Genomic DNA, 20,964 nt, shown 5'->3' on the forward strand with positions numbered 1-20,964 from the left:
AAGAACCTAAGGTGGGTGGTTTGTCCCTTGGGGAATGGGGCAGAAGGCGTTGCTAAGAACAACTGATTTTCGTAATAAGCCTGGTTTAACTATTTAACTTTTTACGATATGTGCACTGATCGTTTTGAGAAAAATAAAAAGTTTAAAAAGAAAACTACCATAGTTTCTTGTTCTTTAGCTGGTCACAACCTAGTCCCATGTAACCTAGGCAACCTTAATCCCCAACTCTCCCAATGCCCTGCCTGGACACAACACCCATTACCATTGGGGTGGGGAGGGGGGCAGCCCAAGTTCACCCAAGTTCCCTCCCACCTGCCCTAGGTCTAGCTTGAGTCCTGTCTCCGCCAGACCCTTTCGGAGCCTGCCGAACCTCCTTTCCTCTCCAATCCACTTAGCAGAGCAACAATTTTCTAAATTATTCATGGATGAATATTACTTTTTACATTGGTTTAGCTAGTTCAGATATGGAGCTCTCCTCCCTAAGTAAGTTGCAAACTTCTGGCAGAAGTAAACGATTCCTTTTTGATGTCTGGCAAATGTCCATAGTAGGTGCCCAAAAAACACTTCATGAATAAACTTAAAAGTAGAATTCAAGGTGAATTAACAGACAGATTTCAAACAAAGTCTGGAGATAAAACTAAGGTTAGATTAAAGCTGTGACTGATAATGGCTAAGGCATCTAGAGGACCTAATTGTATCAAGATAGAGCGGCCTTCAAAGCTCTGTGGTCTACTTTTTTGGTTAATGTTTAAGTTGAGTTGTTTTAATAAAGAGATATTTTGCCTCCAAAGTACTCTCAAGTTCCAAGTTTTGGTGACCCGGGCCTTGGAAAATAAATGTACTCTATTCTGCCAACAGCCCTGGGAGAGCAATACAGCGCAAGACCATCTTGAGTCAATGTTCAGAATGAGCAGGAGTCCTTAATCTTGGGCCCATTCAGTCCATGCTCTTCTGGTCCCACTGTGGTTTCACTCCCATTAAATGGAGAAAATACCTGGCATTTTCTGACATCCCCAAGAAGGGCAAACTTGGCGCTCTTAGCAAGTACCCTGTCAATATGCTCTGAAGTCTTAAAACGTTCAGATCATGGCTGAAGGGACAGAAGCCCGCAGCTATATCCAGAGATCTGACTCAGCCCCAGCTCCTCGTGCCAGTCATCTCCACTCCGCCAGGCCACGAACCCTGCTAGCTGTGTTGGTGATTCGGCTATTGCCACCTTTTCAGTTGTGGTCCTGAGGGTGGTGGTCTCAGAGCAAACTCGGTGGATATTAATCCTAGAGAAAACCCTCTCGAAGGACTAGAACCTTAGCCAAGACCGGAGCACTTTCTAGTTGGCTCTTCCCCAGTTAGGGAAAGGAACGAAAGAATGGAGGCATTGGAGACCCACAGAGCCAGGGAGGAAAGTCAGCACCTCCAATGTTCAGGGGCAGCTCCTGAGCCGCAAGGCCTGCTTCCCACAAATGCAGGAAAACATACCCTGCCTCTCACTGGGTCCTAAATTACACAGCTCCCTTCCCCTAGCCTTCAGAGCACTTGAATGTGCTCCCACTCCTGCCATGGACCTTCGCCATCTGTGGGACTTGTTTTGGTTTCTCACTGCTCACACGAAGCATCTTCACAAAGCCTTCCTGTGTTGTGTCCATGCCGTTTCTGTGAAGCTTCTTTGAGACACTGGGAGTTACTGGGTTGGCTGGAGAGTTACAGGTGGATCAAGGAGGAGGAGCTCTAAATTCTGGGTGCCCCCCACCCTCAGCCATTGGTGCTGCCAGAGAAGGTCCAGGCCCAAAGGGAAGAAATGGATTAGGAGGCACAGGGAGCCCCAAACCAGTGCTTCTCAGGCACCAACCTTACAGGTCTTGTTTAAACGCAGGTTTGGATTTAGCAGGGCTGAGGCAGGCCCAAGATTCTGCGTTTCTAACAAACTCCTGGTCTGCAGGCCACGCTTCGAGTAGCAAGGGGCAAGACTAAGGAGGGAAAGTGGAGAAAGAGGTGAAAACAGGGCCTGTGGGAGAAGTGAGGGAAGACAAGCTCCAGGAGAGGCGGTCTGCGAGGGCTCCCTGCAGGGCCTTCTGCGGCAGGGGCCTCGGTGGCCCCCGTGAGGGCTACAGTGGGGTGCTCGGGTCCTCTCCCTTCCCCTCTTGTTCCACGGGACTGGAGCACACAGCCTCCCAGGTGCATGCTGGGGGAGTGCCAGGGGCTGGAGACCTTCTCATTCCCTCCCTTGCCTTGGCTGGGCCCGACTGCCATGCTAGCTGGGGTGCCCAACTCCATGGGACAGCAGATTCTTCAGGTTGGCCCCAGGGATAACAGATGGGTTCTCTCCCCTCCTGAGCTTCACCCGAGGAACTACTCCCTGAAGCCAAGGGACTGACCGTCTTCACTTCCTCAAACAGCAGCTTCCATTAACTGAGCGCTTACTGGGTGCCAGTCTGTGTGTGAAGCGCCCTCCCACACGGTTTTATTTAATCCGCACATTTACCCTCGCAGATGGGAACTGGTTTATCCCCACCTTAAAAGGAAAATGAAGCTCCAGACGCGATTTGCCCAACACCTTACAGCTAATAGGACTCTACCCTCCCCGCCCTGGCACTAAACCATAACTGAACGCGTGAGGCCAGGAGCCTGGGGGATCATGTCTAGGAGAGAGGCCTCGAGATAGGAGTTTAGATGACACAAGACAACTATGGCGAATTAATTTGGTTTATAACCCTTTGAAGGTCAAAACTGACTGTCCCTCGACCAGCTTCCCTCATTGAACCAGTAACAGAAGGCTCTTCTGTGTCAGCCGGCAGGGACACCCCAGGGCCCCGCCGGATGGAACGTGCAGGTGGTTGCGAACTGGGCTCAACGGCCTGAGCAAAGGGTGCCAGGCGGAGACTGGACTCACAGGTGGCACCAACCAGTCTGAGGAGGAGCCGGCCTGCCAGGCAGCTGACGGGAGGGTCATTCAGGACCACCTGAATCGAATAGTTCCAGCCCAACTGTCCACACCTCGAAGGAACATTACATAGCATCCTGGGATGGAAATGCACTTCGAACTTTGGTTCATTTAATAAACTGAAGTGCCCCCAAACACTGTGCTGGACTTTGTGCAACCCTAAGACGCACTCTTGCCCTTAACAAAAACAGTTAGCAGATTGGGCACACAAGCAGCCAAGCAACGGTGAGGACTGTGGTGAACTGGACAATTCTGCTCAGACGAAGCTGCTTTACTACCTTGCTCCAGGTGGTTGTAGCGTCTCAGTACAGAAGAAAAATCTAGTGACTTTTCAAGAAAAAGCCCCAAATCAAAATGCGAACCCTTCCATTTTTAAAAACAAAATGCAGGCCGACATCTGTGTTCACTAGTTTGCAACCTCCGCTCCTCAATGACCATGCCCAATTTTTCCTGTTATGCCTTTAGCACCTCACACGACGGGGCAGAAGGAATCAGTATGCGGCGAGTGCACTGACCAGGGGAAGCTTATCCAGAGGCAACGGGTCTGAATCTCCGTCATACATAAAACATTTGACGCAACCCCAGAGGATTTTTAGCCTTGGAAATGATGAACGAGAGGTCTAACAGTTGTTGCAAGTAAGAAAATCCTTATAAAGCTAGAGCACATGGCTTAACCAACATTGGGGCGGGGGTGGGGGGGAGAGAAGACTGCTTTTACATAAAATATACATTTAACAATCGACTTAGGTCCCCACTACTGTCTATGGCTCTGCCCACCCCCACCCCTTCTTTACTTGCCCGGCCCTTAAAGGCACTTGGGCTTTCATATTTGGTAAGGGCAATTCAGGCTTTGCCTTGAGTCCCAAATGTCCAACCTATTACCTAAGAATATTATCCAACTTGGTGTTTTTTCCAAGGATTAAAATCAAACAGTATGCAATAAAGGTGCTTGGCACATCTGGGCAAAGGTTTCAAGAAACATTCACCGTTGTTACAAACGTTTAGATGTTTTCTATAAAGAACCAAAATACACACTTACTGTCAATGCAGTTACAGGGAGTCTGATTTTGTCTTAATAAACAATACTTGAGGGGCACCTGGGTGGCTTAGTCAGTCAAATTTCTGACTCTTGACTTCAGCTCAGGTGGTGATCTCAGGGTGTTGAGATCAAGCTCCACGTTGGGCTCTGCGCTGAGTGTGGAGTCTGCTTGAGATTCTCTCTCCCTCTGCCTCCTCCCCTCCCCCTGCTCGCTGTCTCAAAATAAATATATAAAATCTTTAAAAACCCAAACAAGTAATACTTGAATAAACAATCCCACTGGAATGAGATTATGAGCCTGAATGTTCACATAGAACAGCAAGGGCCATTTGTTAGGGGACACCAGAGGGGAGGATTAGGACTTTTATGGTCTCCGCTCTTGGGACCCTAGGACTACATGCACAGCTTGGAAAACTATATTCTAGTGTAGATTTTTAAAAAGAATGTGGCTGATCTCCATGGATATGGAAAGAAATAGCAAACAGAGTAAGTGAAAAAAAGGAAAATTATAGAAATATACAATGGAAGTCTGAGTTTTAAAAAGGATGGGTTTATGTGCTTAGAACACTTCTAGATGGGTGTATAAGAAACTTCATTAGACAACCTTAGAGAATGGGTTGGGGAGCAAATGTTTACCTTCTATCGCAAGATGCTTACTTCTCATTTTATGGCCTTTAGTTCCATTTTGAGCATTCTCCCCTTACCAGAAGCATCATTACCCTTATAACAAGGACCAAATAGGGGTGCCTGGGTGGCTCAGTCAGTTAAGCATCTGACTTCAGCTCAGGTCATGATCTCAGGGTCCTGGGATTGAGCCCTGCTCAGGCTCTACGCTCAGTGGGGAGTCTGCTTTCCCTCTCTCTCTCCTTGCTCGTTCTCTCTCCCTCCTTGCTCGTTCTCTCTCCAATAAATAAAATCTTAAAAAAAAAAAGACCAAATAATTTGGTTTGGCCAAACCTTCTGGTCTGAGTTTTGCTTTACAAACAGTTCCCATGATAAAGCTTTATAGATCTCTTTACATCTCCAGTGTCAAGGCCCAGGAACTTCAATAGAGTACTGGGCTCCCCAGCCTCCTCTCCCATTACCAAATGCACCTAACTTTGGAAGTTGCTTCAGGTCACCCCCCGTCCCTCATTTCCTGAGTCCTAGGTGTTTTTCTCATATGCACTCACTCTGTGAGTGGTACCATTCAGCTTTTAGATATTGTCCCCATAATGACTCCCTAATTTCTAGCCCTAGCCTAGACTCTCTCCTGAACTCCAGATCCATGCTTTCCAATTGCCTACTCAACAGTTCCATGTGAATGTAGAGTACACATCTACAATTTAACACACCCAAAAGTGAATTCACCTTCCCCAATAAACTTGTTCCACCCACAGCCCTCCAAATCTCAGTTGATGGCCCTTCCAGGCTTCTAGTCGCCCACGTCCATAAGCTCATAGTAAGAGGACAACTGAAAAGCAGTCTGACCCACAAGGCCAGTTATCTAAAAATGAAGATGGCCCTGGGTACTGGGATCAAAGATCTCATATAATCATTAAAATGTTTTCTGAAATATACTTGAAATTAACTCACTTTAAGTCTAGGTTTAGATTTTGGCATTTTAATTTCTTTTGAGTATGTCACTTTGTGCAAGCTAGGAAACAGAATCAAACTAAGGCAGTCTAGTCCATCTAGGGATCCAGGTTGAGTCTTGCAGTCTTCAGCAGAATGACATCATAATGCAAGGTGCTAACAACAGGTTTATAATCTCTAAATAACAATCACTTATTTACATTTTTTCCTTAGGAAACAGCCAAAGTCCAGTCCTTAAAGGCACGATATACAGAACATCTTGATCTATAAAGAACAGAATAACCCAAATTATGTTGGCCAACTTACTGGTGGACCAAATCAAAGCCGACCAAGGATTGGTGAACAGAGAAGGCGTTTACCTTCTGCAAACTTGCTCTGAGATTTTAAAAAAGTCCTGGCTGCTGTTAATAAGAAAGCAAGTAAAAAATATTACAGATGCACCCACACTGACATTTGATTTGCCAAGGTCTTCCATTAGCACACAAAGTGAGAGATGAGTATAGGGGTAAGATACTTAGATGTTTTCAAGATAAATTACTAGTAATACGAAATCTGACATATTACATTTTTCCATTTGCTACCAGAACTGACAATAAGGACTATTTAAAAGAAATGCTGAACTCCAAAAAGGGTGGCAGCAGTAACACTCTCCACTACAGGATAACCTCCTGCTTTCCCACACCATTAACACCGCTACTCTTCCAAGATACATACTAGTGTGGAAAAACTTGTCAGCTTTTGCCAGAGCCAGGAGATGAAAAATAGAGCATGTCCTAATTAGTTAATTTGTAATTGTAAGCTCAGTTGACATCTTGAGGATGGCCATTCTTTTGTTTAACATCTGCAAACTGCAGAACTCCTTAGCCCTTAGCCAGTTTCTGCTCAATATCTTAAAGCTGGTCTCAGTCCCATCTGTGACTCTTCTCCTCAGGGTTGAGGATTGGTGCTAGTCATCAAAATCTGGAATGTCATCGTAGGAGTAACCCCGGTAGCCTTTGGATGCATAGTAGGCGATGCGAAGGTGGTAAAATCCTGGCAGGAACACCAGGATGCCAATGATCAGGACGGGAACAGCCCGGTCTGCCCCCTGGTGGCAGAAGGTGGCAAACACATTAGTACCATACAAACTACCAATTTTAAAATAAAACAAAGCCATAGGTTCAACCCATACATCAGTATTTTACACTCTTCAGAGCATTTCCTTTGGGTAGTATGCTACCAACGGAACAGCTTTACATCTCTTTTCCTCCTGATTATAAAATGTAGAAACTCTAGGGGCGCTTGGGGGGCTCAGTCGTTAAGCGTCTGCCTTCAGCTCGGGTCATGATCCCAGGGTCCTGGGATCAAGCCCCACATCAGGCTCCCTGCTCCGTGGGAAGCCTGTTTCTCCCTCTCCCACTTCCCCTGCTTGTGTTCCTGTTATTCCTCTCTCTCTCTCTGTCAAATAAATAAATAAAATCCTAAAAAAAAAATGTAGCAAAACTGCAAAGCACTAAAAATTATAAAGTAGGGGCGCCTGGGTGGCTCAGTTGGTTAAGCGACTGCCTTTGGCTCAGGTCATGATCCTGGAGTCCCTGGATCGAGTCCCGCATCGGGCTCCCCGCTCAGTGGGGAGTCTGCTTCTCCCTCTGACCCTCCCCCCTCTCATGTGCTTGCTCTCTCTCATTCTCTCTCTCAAATAAATAAATAAAATCTTTTAAAAAAAAATTATAAAGTAAATAAATTGTCCATCTTCATCCATAGATATTTCGTTTATTTCCTTCTTTTCTCCATTCTAGTTTCTAGTTGTGAATACACCATACCCTGTGCCTTGTTTTAGTCTCTTAGTGTAACAAGCAATTGCCAAAATATTATGAAAAGTTCGGCACTGGGGGTGGGAGATAGGCAAAATGGGTGAAGATAGTCAGAAGGTACAAACTTTCAGTACAAAACAAGTAAGTTCTGGAGATGTAATGAACAGCATGGTGACTGGAGCTAATAATACTGTATTGCGTATTAGCAAGTTGCTGAGAATAGATCTTGAAAGTTCTCATCACAAGAAAAAAAATTCTAACTATGTGTGGTGATGGATGTTAACTAGACTTATTGTGATCATTTTGCAATATAGAGATATATTGAATCATGTTGTATACCTGACACTAACATGTTATATGTCAACTAATGGTGTCTATCATTCCACTGTAATGGATGCACCACAGTTTTACTTAACCACCCCCCTACCGACTGTTGGATACTTTGGTTGTCTCTCACTTTTTGTAACTGTACAGAATACCACAATAAACTTCATTGTTTTCCTTGGCCTTTCAGATTCTACTGTATATTCCTATGAGCACAATTCACAGGTCGAAGAGGAAGAAATGGTGTTAAGTGTTTTTATCAATAGGGCTTCAACTATTTGGGGAGTTCCAGGAGGGCAGGGACTTTGTTCATCCCTGGATCCCCAGCTGTGCCCAAAATATAAATGTATTAAATGAATGAATCCACTCATAAAATTCATCTGCCTTGTTTTTAGGTACAGTTTTAAATGTTTATACAGTTAAATTTATCCTCCTTTTCCTTTGTGATTTTTCCCATTAATTTTAAGCTTTCCCTCATCTAAGGTAAACCCAATCTAAAAATTTCTCTTTTTTTTTCAAAGATTTTATTTATTTGTCAGAGAGAGAGAGAGAGCATGCGTGCATAAGCAGGGGGAATGGCAGGCAGAGGGAGAAGCAGGCTCCCTGCTGAGCAGGGAGCCCAATGCGGGACTAATGAAATGTCTCAGCAATGATTCTCAAAATGTGGTTGATGGACCACCAGCATTACCTGGGAACTTGTTAGAAATGCAAATTCTCACCACCCACCTATAGACCTGGAATCTCTGGGAATGGAACCAAGGAATCTGTGTGTTAACAAGTCTGCCAGATGATTCTGATTAACATCGAAGTTTCAAAACCAACCTGCCATAACAAATACACAGCACCTCCTATGATATATTTTTTCTCAAAGAAAACTAAACCTGAATCTAAGTAAGTCTCTAAATCTAACAAAAATATGAAGTCAAGGTCAAAGATATTAATACAGCACCCGTAAACTTATATAAAAACTGTTACAGATGCATACTGAAGATGCTACTTGAGAATTCCAGCAAAATAGAGGTGCCTGGGGGGCTCAGTCAGTTAAGCATCAGACTCTTGATTTCGACTCAGGACATGAGCTCAGGCTTGTGAGACTGGGCTCCATGCTGGGTATGGAGCCTGCTTAAGATTCTCTCTCTCTCCCTCTCCCTCTGCCCTCCACCACTCTCATGAGCTCTCTCTCTCTCTCTCAAAAAAAACAAAAACAAAAACAAAAAGAATACCAGCAAAATGTAAATCTGGTATTTGGTTTCATACACAGGAAAAAAAGGTGGGGGAATACATGAAGCAAAATGTTTATAACTGTTGATGATGAGTGGTAGACACAGAGGGGTTTAATACATTATTTCATTTACTTCTGTTTTGTTTGAAATATCTGTAATAAAAAGTGAAAAAACTCCAAACCAAAAAAACAGAACTTATTAGTGATTCTCTTAACATCTTTATTTATAAAGCAGTCTTTTATAAACCACACAAGGTAAAATGATATTTGCTGCATGTGGATGTCACCTCCACTCTCAATATTCATATCATTAACAGAGTCCTCTGGAATTGATACTGTATACTGCAATGAAAGTTAACTGAAGGCACAGTCCTGAAGCTAGATGTTCAAACACAGATTGCACCAAGTAAACACCTGGTGACCATATAATTTTAAATAGATAAGAAACAAAGGCAAATCAGATTCACTTCTTAAAAACCACATGCAGCCATTTTATTGCAACAGCGCTACTATTCCCAATTTCTATAGTGTCCACAGTTTTTCAGATGTTGGCTGTGTTCCCTCTGCAGAACAATATGACCATCATCCCCTGGCCTGGTGTGTGTTGAAGAACAGACATGACTTGTGATCATTATTAGTTCAGATCAACTTGGGCACTGTCTATTAGTGTATGTATATAGCCCGAGAAAAAGAACCACCAAATACCACTTTAGGTTTTGAAGATAACACTCGGAAGCATAACAAGAACTCCAACCAAACCCAACGTAAGAAGGATCAGACTCATGAGTCACAAGCCCTGGTTTGGTCAGTGGCCCCAGACCTATAGAAGCCTCACTGTTTCTCCCCAAACCTGGAATGTCTGTGGCACTGCAAAATTGCAATAACACATTCTACTCCAGGTACAGCCGTTATCAATCAGGAATCCTCAATGCAAGGCTCAGCTTTGCTGTTCTAAACTATCACAGTGGGAAGATTGCTCGACATCTCAGAGGGAAAATGCGCCTACCTGCCCCCCACACCTCACAGAAACTGTGGGACAAGCATGTTCTTGCTCAAAAAAAGAAACATATGCTTCGTTATCAGAGAACAAAATCTGAAAGAACACTCTTTTCTTCTTTCTGCTGGCAAATCCTGTACTAGATATGAATATAAAACAATAGAGCCCACTTTAAAGATTTCATGGCACATTCCCACAAACCCTTCAACTTACCCCTTTGCTGATATAGCCAGCCAGCAGAAGGGAGCCTATGATTATGAGAAAGGCGCCAATCAGAAACAGCACTGTAGCAAGCGCAATGGCCTTATATGGGATCTTAGGAGGGCTCTTCTTAAACTGGAAGAGAAATAAACAAAAAAGGCACAGCATTATGAAAATACCAGGACTGAGACACTTTAAAGCACGGAGAATAATAAGAACCAAGGTGGATGCTTTGTGTGTCTTGAAGGAAGTCCTACTACCCACTAGAGCTCTGGGAGAGAAAGGCAAGGGACAAACAGGAAGTGAAGCTCTAGTTATTGCTCTAACAATCACTCAGAAGAGTTCCAGCAGAATGTTACTCTTTCTACTTCTAATCTCATTCCACATACCATTCACCATAAGAAAATATTTTCTTACAAAAACAAAAGACACTTTAATGGTCATTCATTGATTAAACATGTATTTATTAAATGCTTGGCACATGGAAGGTTGTACTAATCTACAGGGATTCAAGAGTGAATATCATGGTCTGGAGAAGTAAACAAAACTAGTGATTTCTGGCATTCAAAGTTAAGTTAGCATACAGTCAAAGGTTTTAGAAACAGCTTTTTCTAAAGCACTAGTTGCCCACCCCATGGATCAAGTAACTTAACTTGTTAATAAGTTCAATTCAAAGTTAAGATTCAGAGACAAGCTTTCTAAGGTTTGCCTCATTTCTGTATCTGACCTAACTGGCTGGAAGCTTCCCAGATGTCCTTTCAAAAAAAAAAAAAACTTCTCTCCTTCAAGTATGGGTCCGAAGAGTGCAAAGAGTCATTGATTTGTTTATATTTAAAGGGATGGGTTCCTGCCTCTTCCTCCTTAGCCCTGGTTCCACCTAAACTATTCTAAGGGGAAGTGGTCAAAAGGAGATGCTACACATTAAGTATTTTATAAATAATGAATCAGGGTAGAATACAAACTTAACAAATATTCTGTTTTACTTACTGTTTGCCACAAAGAATACCTTTAATAAATTGGATCTCATGACATCAGGAAAGAAGGAAGATTCCCACAATCTGCTGGCTTTAGCAGCTAGTTTCTCCCTTAAAAGACGAACTGGCTTTGACTAAAGTGTAAACGAACCAATGACACAGTCCTTAAAAAAATTCTACTTAACAAAACACAATCTGAGTATTTTCCAGAAAAACTAAATAAAATACATAACTACTGGGCTCTGGCGTTACAACTAAAAATTCTTAGAAATGAACAATATTTATATTTGTTTGAAACTGCTCTACCAAGGCCCCTCCTTCTGCAAACTATGGTTGAAAGGGTCTCAGAGATGAGTTTCCTTCTTGCTGCTCCTTCTGATCCCCATGGACAGTTAGCAAATCCTCCACCTGTAAGGTCTTCCTGCTAACTCAAAAGAAACAGAGCCAGCCAGTCTCATCAGCTCCCTTCGCCATTTACCTGAAGGTCAATGTAGCCATCGTCTGTGCTGGAGAGCCTGGAGTATTTCACTTTACTACTGGGGATTCCAGTAGCCAGGTTGGTACGGGATGGCATCATAACACACTGACACAGCTATAGTCTGAAGACAAAGAAAACTGTCATTGTATGCAAGTGACATCAGTGTGTTACATATATTGGGAGTTTTGGGCTGAGATGTCATACTAAGCAACTGGCAATTTATACTCCATTGCACTTAAAATCTGATATTCCTTTGACAAAGTGAAAACATTCTCATTATGTATCTACTCTGACTTGTCCTGGTAGAACGAGAGTCAAGACATTTGCCAAGAAACAGACCTCATGTTTATCTTGGCACCAATATTCCTGTGCCTCCTAATTTTTCCAAAGCCTCACACAGAGCAGGTGAGGAGTGGTGACTTAAATCTGAGTCTGACACCTAAGTCCACATTTTCAGTCATTCTGCTATAGTACTGCCTGGCCCCTGTCCCTGTTTCAGGAAAAAGCAAAAAGAGCATATGCTCAAATGATTCTCTTACTTGCCAGGGACGGAGAATGGGTAGGATATGGAATACACTCACATCAGCATTTTGTTGATCCCCCTTAATGGGTATCTTTCTTTTAATGCAAAAAATCTGTAGAGCTTCCTGTAAATTTGGCTATCAGCACTATCAGTACTGGTAATCAGCACTGTACCAGTGCCAATTTCCCTGCCTCTCTGCCCCACCCCAAGCACTGAAAGTAGTGATTTCATTTTCCAGATTACTTCTATAGCTTCCTAAAAAAAATAAATAAATAAAATAAAATCTGGTTTTTGTTCAAAATATTCAAAACCAACTTCAGTAATGAAATCATGGCTATTTTGTCACTAGTTGAAGAGATAGTAGATAAGATTAAAAAACAATGACATTTAAATGGGGGAAAAATTTGTAATTTGTGCACTTTTCTGCCATAAAATCACGAAGTTATATGAATAAAACAAGTAAATCTATTTTGATTGTGAAGCTAATTCTAAAGGTGAAGTGGATCCGTAAAAAGGGAAAATTAAGTATTTCACAATAAGGACAACATTAAAAAAAAAAAACAGAAACCATAAAGACTTTGCCTTCCTCTGGTATGATACTTTGTAAATAACCATCATCATTATAATAATGTCAGTTAATAATTACCCAGTGTTGGTGAGATACCAGGTACTACTCTAAGTGCCTTCTATATACTTTATCCCAATTATTGAGCCGTTTTAAGTGGCCCGCAGTCAACCTAAAATAACTAGCATTATGATGGAATTGGTGCTAAATGCAAATGTCCCTTTTTATATTATATACCAGTGCAGAAATCAAGTACTGAATCCAGAATGCTAATTTATATGCTTTTTTGAAGTTAGCTCAAACTGCATTAAATACTAGGTTTTTAAGTGTTGCGATCCCGATTACATAACCTAAATTTAATTCTACAAAATTTAAAGTCCAAACTACCGGTATGTGGGGGTTTTGAGGGCATTTAATCACCTCTGATTTGTATCGTCTTTTTAAAAAAAGTTTACATACTCTGCCATTACCTATTCATACACCCGTATCAAAACATAAAAAATCGCAGGGTGTCAGGGAGAGGGGAGACGAATGCTTACTGGCGGCAAAGAGTTAAGAATTCTGCAAGAGGAAGGAAAAACGTAAACCGAGTACCAGTCCAAGTTCCCAAAAGGCTTTTTTTTTTTTTTTTTTTTTTTTTACCGGTTCCACCGCAACCCCCAAACTTCCTAAACACGCGAGGGTTGCAAGACTTTAAAAGCATCAGTAAAGCATTCAGCGCTGTGCCTGGCATTATGCGCCTCCACACACACTACCTTCCTGCCCATCTCCAAGCCTAGCCAGGAAGACAAATAAAAACCGACGCGAATTTAGACGGAAACAAACAAAACCGGTTTCTGGGAAGAGGGCAGCGGTGACCCAGGCTGGCGAACGCTCCACACCCCGACGCGAAGTGGATTTCGGCAGGGAGCGCAGTCTCGGCCCCGCCGGGCTCCTGAGGGGGGCGCTTCTGTTCCCGCCCCGCCGCACACACGCCTTACCGGAACGCCGCGCCAGGCCGCCCGCGCGCCGACAGCTCGCTCACCGTTGGCAGCAGAGACGCCTGAGGCCTCATCGCACGCCTCACCTAACGGCCACCCGCCCCACCCGCCCAGCTCGGCGCCGGAAGTGGCACGCCAAACGGCGGCGCGCCGGAAGTGGCGTCACCGGGAGCGACGTCCTCTTATTCCACTCTTCGAAACTTCCCGTTTCGGTCCTGCGCTAGTGGGAGCATCCTGCGGGCGGCATCGGGGGCTCTCGGGAGGCGCCGGCGGAGTTCCGCCCCGTGGGGTTGCGGGAGTCGCTGCGCCCTGGGTTTGCTGCCGGTCACCTCCGCTGGGTTGTGTAGGTGCCTTGGGTGACCGGCCGTCTGGGTCACAGTCAGACTCCGGGTAAACCGGCTACTTGTTCCTTTCCCTGATCCCTCCGGCAGTGCTGGGAGCTCAGTGGCACCCACGGGAGACGGAAGCCAAGACAGTGAAGCTGTGGATGACCGGAACGGCCGGGTCTCCCAGTCACTGCCCAGGGCTGTAGGCCTTCCCCGCAGGCGCGCCGTGGTCTCTGCTGGTCAGTACCCCGCCACTACTCTCGAGTGGCCCCACATTCTTGTGCTTCAGTTTCCCTCCTCACCATCGGGCCTGACCCAGGTAAGAGGCCCGCCCACAAGGGACATTTTGCAGCACGTGAAGCTTTGTAAATGTCAGATTTATTGAAGTATAATTTACACACAATAAAGTACAATTGGATGAGTTTGACAAGTGCATACAGTCTTGGAACCATCACCAGTCTCTATTAATGTTACATCATTCCCAAAACTTCCATCAGGCCCCTTTGCAGCCAATATCCTTCCCGACCCCCAGGCACACAGAAGGTAATGAACCTACTGGGTACAGGGAGTTCTACCGTCCAGTAACTAGAACTCAGTCCAGATACTACAAAAAGAAACCAGTCATTTAAACCACCAAGCACAAAACACACCGGGATAAAGAACTTTAATGAAGCAATTCTCAAATGTACTATGCCAGCTTGTGGCTTTGTGGCACAATTAGTAGGAACATTTAAACAGTCCGTTTCACAACCGCTAGGATTAAGTCCCCAAAAAAGGCTACTTATATTAGAAAAATTATTTTTGCACATATTGCTTGGGCCCTATCACAGATCTACTAAATCTTGCAAGATTCTTTTAAAAGGCTCCCTAGGCCAAAGAAACACTGCCCTATAGCAATGCTAGTCTTCTAAAGTCCACACAGCTTTGGGTACATAAAGCTTCTGAAAAAAGTGTTAGTTTTTGCTAACAAAATTGACAAAATAACAATATATATATAGGACTACCCTCCTGTTCATTTCTTGAACTCAAGTTAGAAGAATACCAAAATAAGTTTGACAAATGAATCCCCAAAAATATCTTGTCACCTACTGTATTTGGAATACTTTTTATTGCTGTATCTAATGTATTTTTATCAGGCTGCTCTAGACTGGAAAAATAAGCACATTTACATGAAATGGTAGCTTGAACTGAATTCCCTAGGATACTTGCAATAGTCATGGTCCAAATGAAGGCACTGTCTTGTGATGTTTGAAATTCAAATAACTTTTATTTAAATTGAAAAAATTCTTAAAACTGTATTTAAGAGTCAAAACCCTTTTGTTATGAAAATCACAAGTATTTTTGGGTAAGGCAGAAATATTCCTAGGTTAACAAGACCAGATTTGACTTTGGACTTTATTCTTTAAACAAATTGTAAAGAATGAAGGAAAAAATAGGTTATTTACAGAAGATATCTACATATGTATTCAGAGGTACAAATTTGGTGACAGACTCAAGTACATGCTGGCATCTCAGAAGCAGTTCTTAAAGAGCTTAACTTTCTTTTCTTGGATTTTAAGAATACCTAAGATCCTTCTTCATCCTCGATCTTGGGAGCCAAGTAGTACTTTAAATGTCCCATGTCAGCAATTTTATACTCTACAACTGAAAGAAGACAGGAACATAATTAATTATTGAGAAGTCCACTATACCATCTACAAAACAAGATTCAACAAACCAATTATCTTACCAAGGGGTACATCTGCAGACATACTGAGTGTTACTGTAGGAGAGAGCGGAGTGGCTTTTGTAAAGAAGTTCAGGTATCTCAGTGCAAAAGTTAGCTGAACTGGCTCATTCATCTCTATGGTAACCTGAGACAAAACAAAAGATTAATCATATTGAAAAACATCAAGAAAGTTGCAACCCATTAGTTTAGAATATATTTAAAGATTTATTTATTAGAGAGAGTGCATGGGTGCACGCAAGACGGGGAGGGGCGCAGGTAGAGGGAGAGAATCTTCAAGCAGACTCCAGGCTGTGTGTGGAGCCCAAGCAGGGTTCGTTCCATGAGATGACCTTAGCCAAAACCAAGAGTCAGACGCTTAACTGACTGAGCCACCCAGGCACCCCTAGAATATACGTTTAAAAACAAAACCAAAAAACCCTTTATTGCTTACTTTGGAGAGTGATATGAAACTAACTTTGAGGACTGGTAAATCAAAAGAATCAAGTATTTAGGAAGGGAAAAATGAAACAAGATGAAACCAGAGAGGAGGACAAACCTAAGAGACTCTTAATCTCAGGAAACAAACTGAGGGTTGCTGGAGTGGAGGGGGGCGGTGGGAGGGATGGGGTGGCTGGATGATGGACACTGGGGAGGGTATGTGCTATGGTGGGCACTGTGAATTGTGTAAGACTGATGAATCACAGACCTGTACCCCTGAAACAAATAATACATTACATTAATTAAAAATAAATTAAAAAAAGAATCAAGTATTTAGTCTGCCTTTCCCATATGAACTGTAGCTCAGGTACAAATTGTAAGAGAAAGCTTCTCTTTATGGGAATGTTCCTAATAAATAAATCAGATAATAAATGAAGGAATGAAATGTATTAATACATTACAACCCTAATGACCTAATGATTCTAAATGATTATTATGGCTGCTAAGAAAATATACGACACTTCATACCTACTAGAGGTACACATACCACCATCTGTATTTTTGCTCTCTCATTCCCAAAACAAAGGAAACACTGAGTATCATCAAGCCTCTTAGAGCTGTAGCTACCAGTTTATAGGAAATACAGGTTAGAGGAGCGTATTTATTGACATAAGGAATACAATGGGCAAAATCCAGACTTCGGTAAAACTCAATGACAAAGGATTTGCTTCAACAAATTGTAATGGAGGGGGTAAAAAAGAAATTGAATGGAGAACCAATAGATTAAAAGAATTTGAGGGCCTATCATCGAACTACAATGTACAGAGCTTATTAATCTTAATTCAAACAACTTTGAAATAACCAAGGAAATAGGAAAACACTGAAAAATTCTTGATACCAAATGTGATAAAATGCTCATACTTCAGATATAAAAATATTTATAGAAGAACTAATTTGAGGGGCACCTGGGTGGCTCAGTCGTTAAGCGTCTGCCTTCGGCTCAGGTCATGATCCCAGGTTCCTGGAATTGAGCCCCACATTGGGCTCCCTGCTCAGCAGGAAGCCTGCTTCTCCCTCTACCACTCCCCCTGCTTGTGTTCCCTCTCTCCTATGTCTCTCTCCGTCAAATAAATAAATAAAATCTTTAAAAAAAAAAAAAAGAACGAACTCGAGATTAAAACAAAAATCCAGAATGGCAGTGGAGTTACAATATAATTTAGGAGACCAATAATTCAGAATTAGCCCCTGGACTTTTGCTACTAATATTTTTAAGTCTTCATTTAAACTAAGGATTGACTACTCACGCAAGGGACTAGAATATCTGATATTTACTATAAACTTAAAATGTCAGACACTATGTTAAGCACTTTGTTACCATATTTAATCTTAATAATCCTATGAGGTTAGAACCTTCAACTGTCCTTAATTTACAGAGTTAACTGATGTTTATTTAAAGGCTAGCAAGGCTTTTTTTTTTTTTTAAATATAATTACAAAATATTAGTTTATAAATATCATTTAAAAACACTTGATTATATAGGAAAACCTTAATTTAAGGATATTTAGTAATTAGAGTGTTCTTTATTTTGTCCCTAAATAGGGGTTCTCTGGGCCCCCTACTGGGCCTACTGTATAGAAAGTTAATATAAAGATTACATAAGAGCTCCTAAAGTAAATTTTTACCTCCAACTAGATCCTTCTGTTGAGTTGCAATTACCTTGCTATAGACTGAAGTCTGTGTTCCTGCAAAATTCATGTTAAAACCAAATCCCCATGTGATGGTACTTGGAGGTACGGCCTTTAGGAGGTGCTTGGTGCTAGTACCCTTCTAAAAGAGACCCCAGAGAGCTCCTTTGAGCCTTCTATTAGGTGAGAAGCCCACTGTCTGTGAACCAGGAAGCAGGTCCTCACCAGACATCGAATCTGCCAGCTTCCTGGCCTCCAGAACTGTGAGAAATAAATTACAGTTGTTTATAAGTCATTGTCCATGGTACTTTGCTATAGCAGCCTGAATAGACTAAGGCACAACCTAATGTTAAGAAGGGTTACAATGCTCTTCAAAGTATTTTCTGTTTACTTAAGAAACTACTTACAGCTTCCTCCTCCTTATCGACATTACTTGTTTGTGACAACTTAATATTTCCATTTCCTAGTTCTCCACTTGCAGAAAATTTCACTCCATCTTTTGCACAGGAAATTACAACAGCATCTCCAATATGACTGAGATCTCGGCATATACGTGCAAATTCGCCAGAAGGCATCTTTACTACACAGCTATACTCTTGTTCCTATTTAAAAAATAAAATAAAGTTCAGTTGCTGGAAATTAAAGATTTGGCATTCTCATTTTCTGAAGACTCCACATCTAGACAAGAATTCAGAATTTAAGATTTCCTGATTACTTTGAAATATCATTCATTGTGTAATTTCCTAACATACTCTAACACTCAAAAAAATAAATGTAGATATAAAACAAGTATGTCATAAGAATAATCATACTAAGAAAACTAAAATTAAGAGTTTAAACCTTTAATGATAAAGGCACTATTCAGGGAAAAGAGCCTCCCCCTAATCACCTTTTGGGCTAAATCAAGAGGACATTCATGGCATACAAACGATGATGGCTGTTCAAGGAGGCCCAATTGCTTACCAAAACAAAACAAGAAAATAAGATACTAAGGATTTTTAACATCTCAACATCTCTTCTCTCCTTTTATGTTGATAAATTTAACCTTAATGAATTTCTGCTAACACAGCTTTAAAGTCTACTCTTAAAAAAAGGGGGGGGGGATGGAAGTTAACGCAAATACACATTTAGCGCATTGAATTCAACCAATGATTCATTTTAGAGTACTGCAGTTTAATGAAATTATAAATGTCAGTATAAATACTAAAACCCCACTTTGGAGCATGTTATCAGCAGATATATAGAAGTTCTGTTTGAAACTGGGCTTTAAATGGTATTATTAACATTATCTTATGTAACTATCATGACTTGTGTACAGTACAGTCAGAAACTTTGATACTCACTGGAATTCCAAGTTGTTCAACATCTAAATCCATTAACTTCATTTCATAGTCGGAAACCTTTTCTTGATCTACCAAAAGAAAGCAGATTGAAGAAAAGCATTTAAGTTTATAACTATGATGTTAAGTTCTACGATCATCACAAACATTTTCTTAAATTTCTCACAACTTTGAGAAATGCACTGCATTTAAATTTCCTCCAGTATAACTTAGTAGAAGGGTATGACTTACTTGGAGCTTCAAATACTAGTGCCAGGGTGTCCGCATTATCTTCGGCCCTTAGTGTAATGATGTCTTCATTGCCAGCACATTTTAGTATTTTGGACATGCTAGAGCACAGAAGACACAGGATTTAAAATCAACACAATGTTCTCAAGATCGATTTCTGACGCAATTAAAACAAGGAGCTGCCATTTTTACCAGGGTCGTCTGAGGAATTGGGTGAGTTAGGTAAACTGATCCGGCCATTTTGTAATGCAATTTTGCAGTATTTATATTTTAACAAGCACACACCCTACCACGAGCAATTTCACTTCTGGATATCAACAGAAGACTATGAATTGCAAATCCCTTTGATGGATGAAGCAAATTATTCGGTCGCGACGATCATGAAAGATGATCTAGGATACTCATTAAAACACACTGCACGTAGTCGGGGTAAGTATTTCTCATAAGCCTTAAGATTTAAACATGTTTATGTACTAGACAAGTAGTAATAAAAAGTTGAAAGCCACTGCCCGGGAGAAATTTTAAGTCCAGGAACTCAGGGTGCTCACTGCAACTTTATAATAATAAAAGACCAGAACCAACCGATTGTCCCTAGGTAGGCTGACAGAACTAAGGCACATCATAAAACAGTTAAAGTCAATCAAGCCAAAGGTTTCTCATCCAAGGTCGCCAGCACTTAATGGCCAAAGAGCTGTGCAAGGCTTTTCCTGGCATTGCGAAGAAGCCCGTCATTTTCCCGCCACCACCCGTTTTGTGACTTTGGCGCGGAAAAAGCCGGTTCGCGCGGCTGCCAGCGCGGGCTTTCCGAACCGCGCGCTCCGCTAGATCCCGCCCCTCGGCGTCGCAGGCCAATGAGATAGCGCAGGTCGCCCATGCCAGCCAATGAAGGCCTAGCTAGCAGGCGCTCCCGCCAAGAGCAGGAGGTGGGGGTGCACGAGAGCCCGGCTCTCTGCTACCCCGGGGCTCACCTGGTGAGGTTCACACCCATGGCCAAGTTGCGGTCGCAGCGGTACGTGTCGAAGCCCTCGGAACGCAGGGTGAGCTGCACCAGGGAGACGTGGGAGGAGTCCATGCTCTGCAGGTTTACGCCACTCGAGCTTATGTCCCAGCAGGCCTCGTTGATGAGATCCTTAAGCGCCTCCAGCACCTTCTTCAGGATGGAGCCCTGGACCAGGCGCGCCTCGAACATGGTGGCAGAATCACAACGACGCAGCTACAGGCGGAGATAAGGAGGAAGTTGTAGCCGGCTTGGGCGTCAGACGACAAGAGCGAGCGAAAGTCTGAGAGGCGGAAGATCACACCCAGCCCGCAGAGCCTGCAACCGTTTAATAGCGCCGCGTCTGGGAGCGCGCGCTCTCCGCCTCTGCGCCGCGTGTGGATACGTCACCACGCTGCCCCGCCCATTGCCTGGCGGAGAGACTCTAGGGCCAATAGTGTCCCTGATCTGCATGTAGCCCGTCCTCCCTGAACATCCATTGGAGGGTTGGATGCAGGGGCGGGGCCTCCGCCTCCTGTAGGACTGCCTTCTTTTCCCTGTTCTGAGAACCGGGACGCTAAACAAGTCTAGGCTTGTGAAGGCCAGACCCGGGTTGGGGTTCTTAGAGTTACAGTTTTGAGCTGCCTCCTCCAC

The 20,964-nt window shown here is 42.8% G+C and overlaps 2 protein-coding genes across 3 annotated transcripts; both read right to left on the reverse strand.

Annotated features, from left to right (window-relative positions):
- Nucleotides 1-5,564: 5,564 nt before the first annotated feature.
- On the reverse strand, nucleotides 5,565-13,752 carry TMEM230 (transmembrane protein 230). Of its 2 annotated transcripts, none has more exons than XM_006735491.3 (4): nucleotides 13,610-13,752; nucleotides 11,542-11,662; nucleotides 10,102-10,224; nucleotides 5,565-6,639 (listed from the first exon to the last, which is right to left on the reverse strand). In XM_006735491.3, exons 2-4 carry the CDS (start codon nucleotides 11,638-11,640, stop codon nucleotides 6,499-6,501), a joined length of 363 nt encoding a protein of 120 aa, XP_006735554.1. In that variant the 5' UTR covers nucleotides 11,641-11,662; nucleotides 13,610-13,752; the 3' UTR covers nucleotides 5,565-6,498. The 2 variants fall into 2 exon arrangements, with proteins under 2 accessions (XP_006735554.1, XP_081689318.1); XM_081833192.1 differs by lacking the exon at nucleotides 13,610-13,752 and adding an exon at nucleotides 11,096-11,174.
- A 544-nt stretch (nucleotides 13,753-14,296) lies between these two features.
- Nucleotides 14,297-20,684, reverse strand: PCNA (proliferating cell nuclear antigen). Its single transcript, XM_081833191.1, has 6 exons — nucleotides 20,303-20,684; nucleotides 19,338-19,435; nucleotides 19,110-19,177; nucleotides 18,174-18,368; nucleotides 15,665-15,788; nucleotides 14,297-15,579 (listed from the first exon to the last, which is right to left on the reverse strand). Exons 1-6 carry the CDS (start codon nucleotides 20,521-20,523, stop codon nucleotides 15,500-15,502), a joined length of 786 nt encoding a protein of 261 aa, XP_081689317.1. The 5' UTR covers nucleotides 20,524-20,684; the 3' UTR covers nucleotides 14,297-15,499.
- Between the last annotated feature and the right edge of the window lie 280 nt (nucleotides 20,685-20,964).

The sequence above is a fragment of the Leptonychotes weddellii genome, chromosome 10 (assembly GCF_054177405.1).
Source record: "Leptonychotes weddellii isolate Sample4059 chromosome 10, ASM5417740v2, whole genome shotgun sequence".
NCBI lineage: Eukaryota > Metazoa > Chordata > Mammalia > Carnivora > Phocidae > Leptonychotes > Leptonychotes weddellii.